The sequence below is a fragment of the Coffea arabica genome, chromosome 2c (genome assembly GCF_036785885.1).
Source record: "Coffea arabica cultivar ET-39 chromosome 2c, Coffea Arabica ET-39 HiFi, whole genome shotgun sequence".
Classification (NCBI taxonomy): Eukaryota; Viridiplantae; Streptophyta; class Magnoliopsida; order Gentianales; family Rubiaceae; genus Coffea; species Coffea arabica.
Window position 1 is genome coordinate 76,663,918 of NC_092312.1, and position 11,510 is coordinate 76,675,427.

The window sequence follows — 11,510 nt, forward strand, 5'->3', positions numbered from 1 at the left end:
GACCTTTAAGGACAGAAATCGGCCACGCTGCTTTCTTCTACCATCAAAGCCAAAAAAGCGCAACAAGACTTGGTCCGTTCTTCGTCTTTTGATAGAAGAATCAGTCCGCAAAGCTACATTCGGAGCAGGACGTCTTGATGGATTAAATTAAACCCAAAAGGGCATCTCTCCCAAATCCGAATCCGTGTCCAACACTTCTTAACTTCTCAATTCCGGCTAGCCCACTGGCCTTAAATAGAGATCAAATGGAAGAAGAAGCATTGTTGCAGGGATGTCCGAAAAATTGTTAATTTTTATTTTCACCCCATTTTAATGAAGCTTTGATTTTTCTCCCCAACTTCGTTCATTATTTTTATATTATTAATTTTTTTCCGGTGCCATATATAATACCCCTAATTTTTGTGACGGAAAGATCGAAATGGGTAGCCCCGCCACAAAAGGATTTGATTGGACAGTAAATAAAACTGGAAGGACTGCAATAGTGAACAAAATTATTACGGACTAAGTTGGTTCCAGTGAAAAAGTTTTAAGAGCAAAAATGACGAATTATGGATTAGTACTGCTTTGTTTTGCTTCTTTTATAAAGTTTTTTTTTAAAAAAAATTTGATCTTAAAACTACTAAAAGAAAGTTTTAGGTCACGAAAGTAAAGTCCTCTTGGTTAGACTGACGGTATATTTACCAATAAAAGGGGTTAAACCAGTGATACTGGAAAATGCAGGTGAGGTTTGGGTAGGTTTGAGACTTTGAGAGAGCTGTGAAGGATAACTTATCAATGTAAACACCAGTAAGGCCTGCCACCCTAAAGTATTCAAGGTAACAAAATTTGAAAGATTGTTTATGAGTTGAGTGTCATGTGTAAATATATTATAAAGAGCATCTTAATGCATTTCTTTGGTTAATAAAGGGAAAAAAATTTGTTGTAATAAAAAACAAGTATTAACGCATAAATAAAATAAAATAGATAGGAAAAATGTATATTATGGTTGGTGACAATTCCAGTTGGGTTACACAGGTTTAACTGGTGCTAAATATTTTAAGATAATTTAAAATATCATTAAATATTAATTTATTAATGAGCAAAAGTGAAAGAGAAGAATGTACAGTGCATTTGGCAGCAATAATAATCTTTATCTTTGTAATAAATCGCATTCAATTTTAAATATTTTTTCCGTTTTTGAAATTAAATCCCTTTTATTTATATGCAATAATATAAAGTTGAAATAATTTAATACACTTTTCAAACTCTATATTTTTGAGAGATGTAATTCAATTGGAGTACCATTTACATGATCATTTCAAGTTATATTTGACGAATTAACCTAAGTTTTGATTGAATTTCAATGTTCATCGCCAAAATTTCCAATCACAAGTTGCACAGTGTCTAGAGTATAAAAAATTAAAAAAATATTTTTATTAAATTTTATGATAACAATATTTTATTAATAAAAATTAATAAAATATTGCTAGCCTTAAACTGTAATAAAAGATGACTAACTACTCATATGCTAGTTATGAGAGTAATTAGTGCCTGTTTGATAACATAAAAAAGTGTTGAAACTGAATTCATTCAGACATTCAGATGTTATGGGTGTTTGATAAATAAAAATTCACCTGCTGAACTTATTAAGTGGTGCTGAATTTGTATGTATTTTTTTCAGCACAAGAATCGTAGCTGAATGCTTAATTTGATAAGAATCACGAGATTTACTTCAACTACTTTATCTTATCTACCAAATATATCCCTGTTTGTTAATTACATTCAAAATTCTTATCTAATCAAACAACCTAATATTCCCTATTCAAAATCCTTATCTAATTAAACAAAACAACCTGATATTCTCTATTTAAAATTTTTTTTAACAATAGTATTTTTTTGCAGTAATTTTCATCCACAAACATTTATATTTTGATATATATTTTTTTTGTGCAGATAAATATTATTTATGTGATGTAGCTTATCCACACACGTAACTTTATGACACCATATCGAAATATTAGATATTGGTTGTCTGATTTTCGAAATGCTTCTCGTCCAAGATCAAAAGGAGAACGCTTTAACCAAGCACATGCAAGATTGAGAAATGTAATTGAACGTGCTTTTGGAGTATTAAAAGCTCGTTTTCTCATTCTCAAAACGATGAAACCATACCATTTTTCCACACAAAAAAACATTGTCATTGTATACATTGCTCTTCACAATCATTGTCATTTTCATACCTAACAATTTTAAGTTAATTAAATCATAAGTTTTATTTCCTTTTTGGATTAAAAGATAGAAGGGTAAAATTGTACAATTTAGCTTATTAAGCATTAAGTTATGAATATTTATCAAACAGTATAAATAGATTCATCATTAAGATTCAGACATTCATATATCTCTTTTCAGTGCTTAAAATTCAGCAAATTAATTATTTCAGTATTCAGAATTCAGAATTCAGGTTCAGTGTTATCAAACGGAGCCTTAGTCCTTAACTTACTTTTTTTTTAGTCGACCGAATTTTTACACTTCTGGACTAAACACTAAACAAGATTCCAGCAGGTGTCAATAAATAGGACTAAATGTGCTTAGAGATTAAAATATTTGAGACTACATTTACTTTCTTTAAAGCTTTAGGAACTAAAAGCATTCATGTTCTAAACATTTGGAGCAAAAGTGCAATTATCTCCCCTGTTTAATGCTATCAAACCGTGAATTTCTTAGCACACAGCCCAGCAAAAGCTCATTGGTTACTGGGCACATACTTTTCGGCTCTTAAACACTGCAAAAACAGGAAAATGGCAAATACTTGAGTAGACCCGCTAGTAGTCCAAATTTTGCCGCATCATCTCGCCAATTCATGAACTGGTAGTATGATAAAATTTGGATCACATGATCTATAAGACTAGATCTATTCAAGTTTTTGCCCAGAAAAATACCCCTCTCATCAGTCAGCACCCCAAAGTCACCCTACCATGATCAGTTGATCACGTCCAAAGTCCAAACGAACTGCTAATAACAGCGTCCAACCGCGTTTTACCAAGGCAGAAAGCCACAACAACGGTCATACTCGTATACCCACAAAATTCTGTTCCCTGCGTCCAGCTTAAGGTTGCAAACGAGTCGAGTCGAATCGAGTTTTGGCCTAATCGAACCGAGTCTCGACATAATTTCATTGAACTCGAACTCGTGTTCGAAATCGACGAGTTGACAATTTCAAACTCGAGTTCAAGCTCAAAAAAAATAAAAAATAATTATTTTATTTTTTAAAAAATAAAATAAAATAATATTTTTCTTAATAAATAATAAAATATTAAGGATATATATGTAATTTTATTATTAAAATTAAAAAATATAAAATATATATATACTTAAAATTATATATATATATATATATATATATATATAAATATATACTCGAGCTTGCGAGTCTAACGGGTTTAATATTTTGAACTCGAGTTCGAGCTCGATTTCGACTCGAGTCAAGCGCGAGCGGCTCGATTCGTTTGCAGCTCTAGTCCAGTTTCAATGGTTTTGATTTTTTTCCACACATAATTTGTAAAAAATTAATAACTTTATTGAAAAATAAATATAATCTAATATTTTAAAAAAATATATATATATTCTGTTCCCCAGCCCTGGGATTAGACAACAAAGTCTACCACTATTAATTATGTCATGGATTACGAAGAAAATCGTACAAGAACAGAACTTTTCTATAAGCCTAGCAGTAACACCTTCTTCTCCAGTCTCCACCCGGCGCTGTTTCGAGTAGCCCTTACTTACTGAGAAAGCAAAGAGGAAGGATTACTCGTCCAGATGATCTGAAGATATTTGCAAAATGATCACATCCAAGACTTGAGGATGACACATCTTGTGAGCTGCGGGGATGGAGGACATCCATTATAGAACGATCACAGAATTTAAATTTGGGTGAAAAGGAAGGCAGTGTGATCTTCTCACCAAAATAGTCTTAGCTAGGGCAACAGTGCTAGACCAGTTTTAGGTTCATTTGGAAGACAGGTAAAGGGGCTATGGGAGGAGCCTACGTACCTGGCACCTCTTACCAGGGTATGGGACTGAAAGCGTCTCCGAGCACCAACCGAGGGCTCAATTAATCATTTTAATCAGAAACAGAGGGGGTGACAGAAACAAAAAGCTCTTCTTGTTAGTTGTTACAACCAGAGATCGAGACAGAGAGATTGAAGGGAAGAAGGATATTAGTATATAGTTCTTCAGAAGAATGGTAACACGGATTTAGATGGGGTTGTGACTAAAGGAATTGCAGCCTGAGAATGTGATAAGGGAGTTCAAATTCCTACTGAATCCGATTTGTTGAAATTTATTCACAGACGGCAAAATGTCAAAGGGAAACGAATCTTGTTAGGTTTCCCTGGTGCTACAATGCATGCTTTTCTCGGTTCTTGCCGTGCAGGCGTGCAAAGGTTGCTGGCCGTCTCAGCACATTTTGTGAAACAGTGACTTTCAAGAAAATAATTTCAAGCAGCCATGACGAATGTTTTAATAATATTATATCTTCTCTTAATCAAAGAGACTTGCGATGAGATCTGTAACAAATGCTTATGAATCTAAAAAGGCATAAATATCACCAGATCGTTTTGACTGGCCATTACTACTGGAGTATTTGATTTTCCCTCCAACGTCGTTTGTAAGCAGATGGAGTAGCATAAAGATGGACCCCGAGAAAACAATCCCAGAGGGCTCCCTTTAAGGAAAGATTAGTAGAAGGGGGTCCATCTGAGGTTGTCCCATGTCTGGTCTTGGTGGACGACCAACCTCTCTTTCTTTCTTCCTTCCTTCCTTTTTTTTAAAACTTTAATAATGATAAAGATGAGATGAGCATGAACATGTTTGGGGGCACAGCCCCATGAATGATAACATCTAGTGTGAGCGAGTCCTTTTATGGTATGATCATTTTTCCCTTGCATTTCGCCTGGAATTAAGGCAGGGCTCCCTACCATACACAAAGTAACGGCGAATCGACCTTTCAGCCTCGTAGGGCATGGATATGCCCCTAGTCAAGGACTTAAAGGCAGTTGTAGCGTTGCAGTACTTCTTCTCTTTGGCCATGCATTGCTTTATGCTTTGTCCCAACTTTTAATTAATTCCCTCCATAAGAGTAAGGAGAGTAGTAGCCTAGTACTAATACTACTATGCATATGCCACCGGGCACTGATCAATAGGAAGTTTTGGGAGTTCTATTATTATTAGATAGATACACAGAAACAGCAGCATCACGACAATCATTTATCTTCTGATCCTCCTCCTCCCACATGCTATTTGTGGGTTGGGTACGTACGTGCATTTTCCAACTAATAATAATGATGGAAACTTACCAAACTCACTCTCAAGTCAGTTTGCTCATTGTCTTCTATCATAAAAGAGCTTTCTTCACCTTCACTTGTTCTAGCTTGACCCCCTCCTCCTCCAGGATCGGAGATCAGTAGTGCCCAGGCTCAGTACTTGTCGTCCAAGCTCAGATAATTGTAGGTAGCACCTAGCAGTCGCTGCAAAAAAGACCAGCGAGTAGACGGTACTCCGGATATAAATATATATATATATATATATATATATATATATATATATATATATATATATATATATAATACTCGATCAGAAGCTAGCTTAATTTTGTCCACCAGCTCTCTCTTGATTAGTAGTTGCCAGCCACTGCAGTTGAGTCCTGTTCGGCAGAGGTGAACTGGGAAAAATGGAAGAGGTGAAGAATGGCACGGAAGGTAGCAGGGGTGGCCATGATCATGTGAAGAAGGACGACAATGTTGGAGATCAGATCAATGAAAAGGTAGACTATGTGTTCAAGGTGGTGGTGATCGGAGACTCTGCGGTGGGCAAGTCTCAGATACTGTCCAGGTTTACCAAGAATGAGTTCTGCTTCGATTCCAAATCCACCATTGGAGTCGAGTTCCAGACCAGGACTGTCAACATCAACTCCAAAGTCGTCAAGGCCCAGATCTGGGATACTGCTGGCCAAGAAAGGTACCCCATCACTACCTACCCTCCACATGTAATGCAATTAACAGTCCTCTCTCATCTCTCTGTTTCTATTATCATCACTTCAAGTTTATGCCAGTAGTAATTTGTTAATATCCCTATACTTTTCCGATTACATCTTTTGAAGCTTCGTTTCATATTCGGGGTATTGAATTAATTGCACAGCTAAAAATTGCCACACACACATGACACACCCACTTACTTAAAACTATAATCTGACTTAGGTACTTGTATGTTCAATTCATTTTTTTTTCCTTCTGGAGAAACATATAGTATATATACTATATGTTACAGAGCATATTTTTTTCTCTGTTAGTATATTTTTATTAAGATTTGGTTACTGAGTAGTAGTTTTCTTCCTTGTGGATTCAAAATCATGGCTGGTGATGTCCCTGGAAAATTGTATATAGTATCATATGCTGTGGTGGGTAGTAAGTAATATAGCAAGCTTATACATGTGCACATATATGAATGCGTGAATCGACTAAAATAAATCCAGCGAAAGTTGGGTCCCAAAATGAGAACTATGAATCCAACTAATCACAGAAGCTTTCTGTACAAAAATCCCAATTCCTCCTTCACCTAACTCGGCAACATTATTGACTCCACGGCTGTACATAAATTGGTTGGCCTCCATTATTGCTCGCCATGCATCTCATCCCACATCCTAGCTAGCGTGCGTAGTAGTGAAATCAAATATTTATTTCGAGCGTTTGTTTCTTTACTTTAAATCTCGTGAGAACGCTATTTTATTCCTCCCCCCCCCCCCTCTCAAACCTCAATCATTTTGCTGTACAATAAATGTTTGAAGCTCTCTAGAGAAATGCATACTTTTATCCCAATTTCCACTCCCAACTAAGAAAACAAGAAAATTATGCAATGGATTGCATATTTGTCTCAAGAGATTTTTACTTCATCCCAATTTCCAATGTCAATAAAAATTTAACTTTTACCAAACGAAGAAAAATAATCTGATAATATCCTCTTTACTGAAAAACAAACAATCAAAGCTGCTATTTTGTTGACGCAACAAAAAGAATGCCAGACGTTGGAATATGGAAAGCCATTCAAAGCCTATAGTTTGATGGATTATTATCACTTTACCCCCTTATTAAATCACCATGTTATTATCAATTTACCCACTCAAACTATAATACCAGTGCCCCTTTCAATTTACTAGTCACTTTATCGTCCATAGTTAAATCAACTCAGTTTGACAAATTTTGGACAAAAATATCGTTCTCTCTTATAATACCACTATATTGTTATTATCGTTTTACCCCCTTAAACTATAGTGACTATTAGTTTAATTCCACGAGCATTATGCTCTAAGTTGCTTCAGAAAAGCTAGAAAATCAATCAAAACAAGTCCTAGGTTGCTTGTGGATTAATGTGATTGCAGCTTCCTTTTTCTTTTAAAGGCCCGTGCAATTGATTATTTAGGTTGCTTTCTTAACGAAGTTATTACTTATGAGAAGTCTTATATGCTTTCAACAACCATTTTTATAAAATCAACTACTAGTACTACATGAGATGACAGTGCTTTGCAATTGGCAATTAATTATGGTGGTTTCGCTCTCATTTATCAACCATCAACAACGTATATAACTTGTGCGGAGGATACTGCTTTCATGGAAGTTGAACAAGAAACGAGTGCAGCCAGAGATTAACATAGTATAAAGTAAATTAAATAGCGGGGAAGGAAGTTGAATCAATAGTAAGTATTTACACAACACTGCAGGTACCGAGCTGTGACGAGTGCATACTACAGAGGTGCGCTGGGGGCCATGTTGGTGTACGACATTACCAAAAGGCAGTCATTTGATCATGTAGCCAGATGGGTGGAGGAACTGAGGGCTCATGCAGATAACTCCATCGTCATCGTGCTGGTCGGAAACAAAGCTGATCTCGTGGACTTGAGGACCGTGCCGGCGGAGGACGCCTTGGAGTTTGCAGAAAACCAGGGCCTGTTATTCTTTGAGACATCAGCACTTAACGGTGACAATGTGGACGCTGCGTTCTTTAAGCTCCTCGAGGAGATACACAACGCGGTGTCCAAGAAGTGTTTGGATAGCCGCGGCGCCGGTGGAATCTGGGCCAATGCCACCGACCAAGGTTCCTTCAAGGGATTGAAAATTGATGTCATTTCTAGTGCAGAATTTGAAGTCAGTGAGATGAAGAAATCGTCCTCTTGTTCTTGCTAAATAATTTCATGTTGCTGTACTTAACTGTCCGTATATTGATTCTACTACTGCTACTACTTCACAAGGGAATATTGGAGGGAAAAGGAGAGATCATTTGATGCATTGCTCGATCGTTTCAAGTGTTCTTTCTGTAGTTGAGTATTCAAGTGTTCCGTTGCACTTGCAGCCGAGCCGCCTGTCAAGAGATCTCCATTAAAATTAGAACCTCGCATATAATTAATTATGATCAGAACAAAGCTGATATTCATACTTAGTTGCTCTGCTTGCTTGCTGCAATTGAGGACGTACTTAAATTTTGCCATCATCTTGTTCAAGTCAAATTTGATATAGACCAATTTGGGCCATTAATTGCTATCGGTCGGTCCTAATACATACATGACTGGAATGAAATGGGCCGCCAAGTCGTTATTCAACTCCTTGCAACATGACTGGAAAGTTAATGTCATGATACAAATTGCTTTGCAGAGTCATTATCGTTCATTTGACTGTCTCTTAGATGTCATGTCATTCATCCAAATCAAATTCACACCCATACGATAAGGACAAGAAATCGGCCCAAATCCCCGGGAAAACCCAAAGGAGCGGGCCTGCTACAACCAAACTGCGGGGGTCTGGCTGGGCAGCCAATAGCAAAAGAGTAGTGGCTTATCTCTGGATATGGATGATGGTGGTGCTGTCGTGCTGTGGATCGCTCACTTCCTTCCGGAACGGATCCTTTCTCCTCTGCGTTCTTGTCTCCTGCTCTAGCATTGAAGTGGTCTCTGGCAAATAGCAGCATTTGGGGGCCGGCCGGCGTTGGGGAATGGCAGCCACACTCTGCTTCCTTCAACTCCCTCTGCTTCCTCCTGCACCAAACCACCACCACCGACCATCATCCTCCTTGAGATTCACCCTCACAGCCACCGACCCAATTACCACTACTTCTACTACTAATACAACATCACAGCTCTCTCAACAACAACAACATTCCCCGCAAAAACTCCTGCATCAAACTGTTATTTCTACTTTAAAATCAGCTGCCCTTCCTCTCCTCCCACTTGCATTCCCTTTCTTTCTTGACCCCAAGGCATGTAAGCGCAATTTAAAACAACTTTCAGATTTCATTTGGCTATAGGAATTGGCGGCGCTACAATCAGTTTATTCGTTTCTTTTATTTTTTATGGATTTAAACCACCAAAAAAAAAAAAAAAAAAAAAAACAATGAAGGAGTTTACTGCTTACCTGCATACTAGTGGAGGGAGTACAATTGTTGCAGTAGTAATTAATTTCAAATTTGGTAGCATTTCTTGAACTGACTTTGATGAGAATTGAACTGCAGGATGCAGTTGCAGTTGACGGGAACTTTGGACTTCTTGAAGGCAGGACAATGGCTCTCGTTCATCCCCTTGTCATGGCTAGTTTGTTTCTTTACACCTTATACGCCGGTTATCTTGGCTGGCAATGGCGCCGAGTCCGCACCATACAAACTGAGATTAACGAGCTCAAGAAGCAGGTGCAGCAGGTTCCAGTCTCCCCGGCTGGCACCCCTCCTCCTCAACCCCCGCAGCCGTCCCCTGTTGAGCTCCAAATTCAGCAACTCACCGAGGTCCATCAAAAACACTTCTGCCTCCCACCAACCCTTTCTTCTCTTTATTTATTTATTTTTTTTTAAAGAAACACACACACGCACACAATTTAGTCATCGTATGATTACTAAACCACAAATCTTATAGTATATGCGATACGACTACCGACCAAAGGGCCAACTCGCTTGTCATTGGAAATAGTATTAATTAATGTTCATTTTCTGAATTCAGGAAAGGAAGCAGTTGATTAAAGGCCAATACAGGGATAAGCACTACGATGCTGGTTCCCTTCTACTCGGATTTGGGGTGTTTGGGTCGGTTTTTGGAGCAGTCAACACCTGGTTTCGGACTGGAAAGCTATTTCCGGGACCCCATTTATTTGCAGGGGCAGGTAAAAACGGTGACCGATCTTCTACTTGGTGTAAATTGCCCAAAAAAAAAAAAGCTTCAACTTTGCGCTTTCGTGCAGATAAAACATATTCTTTCACTCTTTACCCTTTTTTTTTTTTTTTTTTTCATTTCTGGGCACTTGCTCAAAAGTTTCCTGCTGCAAGAGTTGAGCTCTTTGGGTTTTGATTTTGTCTTGCAATAGGGATAACTGTGCTATGGGCGGCAGCTGCATCCCTTGTACCTGCAATGCAGAAAGGGAACGAAACTGCCAGAAATCTTCATATTGCGCTCAACTCCCTAAATGTTATCCTCTTCATTTGGCAGATTCCCACTGGAATTGACATTCTCTTCAGAGCGGTTGAGTTCACCAACTGGCCTTGAACTATTTGGTCTTGCTGAGTTATATCTAGCACCATCTAGTATCACAACTTATATGCCCATATAATCTAATGTTATTCCAATTCAGGTATGTTGACGTTATTAGGAGTGAAGTCTTCTAGTAGTATATGATTCGGTCTGTAAAAATGAATGCTTCGAGTTGGGATTTTGCTTCTCAGTAAGTGTCATCCTTTGAACTGGATGCATAGTGTAAATCAAGCAATCAGTTTGTCATCTCAAGCTCCAACTGTTTGATTGAACTAGTCTTGCTCTCTTATCGACTGGTGGAGTCCTCCAACTCTCATCCAGTTTGACTCACTTGCTGTTTCCTTTATTGGAATACATGTTATCAAAAGAAAGCTGGTATGATTTTGTAGTTATCATCTGATCGCAACCTCATATTCTCTGGAAAGTTTTGTGAACCCGAGAATGTTAGACAGATGGGTGATTAATCTCCATGTTAATCAAGCTATGCTGAGAAACTGGAGCTGACTTGGCAAGGCAATGATTAATCCCCATCTGATCGCAACTCTATCCTATTGTTTTAGCAGCAACGGATTTGCGCTTGATGTTGCGGTTGAGCATACAAACCCCTACTATCAAAGTACAAAAGGAGGAGGACAGGAGGTATTACAACAACTAATACCTATGATACAAGAAATTCTGACGTGATGCGATTCAGGTTGTTAGAATTTGGCTTTGGAATGAAACGGTATAAGATAAAACCGAAAGCTGTTAATACTACTATAATCAACCAGTCTGACAGCTCCTTCCTCCTAGAATGAAAAAGGAACTGTGCCCTCCGTAGTTTTAGTGTTTGCAGGCCGCAATAGATGGTCTACAAATTGAAGTATCTGAGAGCTGAACAACAAGGCTTGCTCTCCATACACATTTCTCATCGAGTAGTACTGATAGTATGCATATATGTACAAGAAGATTGTAGGACAGCGTAGAATGGTTG

The 11,510-nt window shown here is 37.9% G+C and overlaps 2 protein-coding genes across 3 annotated transcripts; both read left to right on the forward strand.

The window, feature by feature from the left end:
* The first annotated feature begins 5,085 nt into the window (after positions 1–5,085).
* On the forward strand, positions 5,086–8,318 carry LOC113728198 (ras-related protein RABA3). Its single transcript, XM_027252747.2, has 2 exons — positions 5,086–5,997; positions 7,754–8,318. The coding sequence occupies exons 1-2, from the start codon at positions 5,711–5,713 to the stop codon at positions 8,214–8,216; spliced, it is 750 nt and encodes a 249-aa protein (XP_027108548.2). The 5' UTR covers positions 5,086–5,710; the 3' UTR covers positions 8,217–8,318.
* Positions 8,319–8,870: 552 nt separating this feature from the next.
* Positions 8,871–10,783, forward strand: LOC113728194 (uncharacterized). Of its 2 annotated transcripts, none has more exons than XM_027252742.2 (4): positions 8,871–9,282; positions 9,535–9,801; positions 10,013–10,172; positions 10,374–10,783. In XM_027252742.2, exons 1-4 carry the CDS (start codon positions 9,019–9,021, stop codon positions 10,550–10,552), a joined length of 870 nt encoding a protein of 289 aa, XP_027108543.2. In that variant the 5' UTR covers positions 8,871–9,018; the 3' UTR covers positions 10,553–10,783. The 2 variants fall into 2 exon arrangements, with proteins under 2 accessions (XP_027108543.2, XP_027108544.2); XM_027252743.2 differs by having other exon boundaries at positions 10,496–10,783.
* The last annotated feature ends 727 nt before the right edge of the window (positions 10,784–11,510 follow it).

Coding starts and splice junctions, on each gene's coding strand:
- LOC113728198 (XM_027252747.2), top strand. CDS start 5,711: ATGGAAGAGGTGAAGAATGGCACGGAAGGTAGCAGGGGTGGCCATGAT. Junction 5,998..7,753: donor GATACTGCTGGCCAAGAAAG/GTACCCCATCAC, acceptor ACAACACTGCAG/GTACCGAGCTGTGACGAGTG.
- LOC113728194 (XM_027252742.2), top strand. CDS start 9,019: ATGGCAGCCACACTCTGCTTCCTTCAACTCCCTCTGCTTCCTCCTGCA. Junction 9,802..10,012: donor AAATTCAGCAACTCACCGAG/GTCCATCAAAAA, acceptor TTCTGAATTCAG/GAAAGGAAGCAGTTGATTAA. Junction 10,173..10,373: donor CCATTTATTTGCAGGGGCAG/GTAAAAACGGTG, acceptor GTCTTGCAATAG/GGATAACTGTGCTATGGGCG.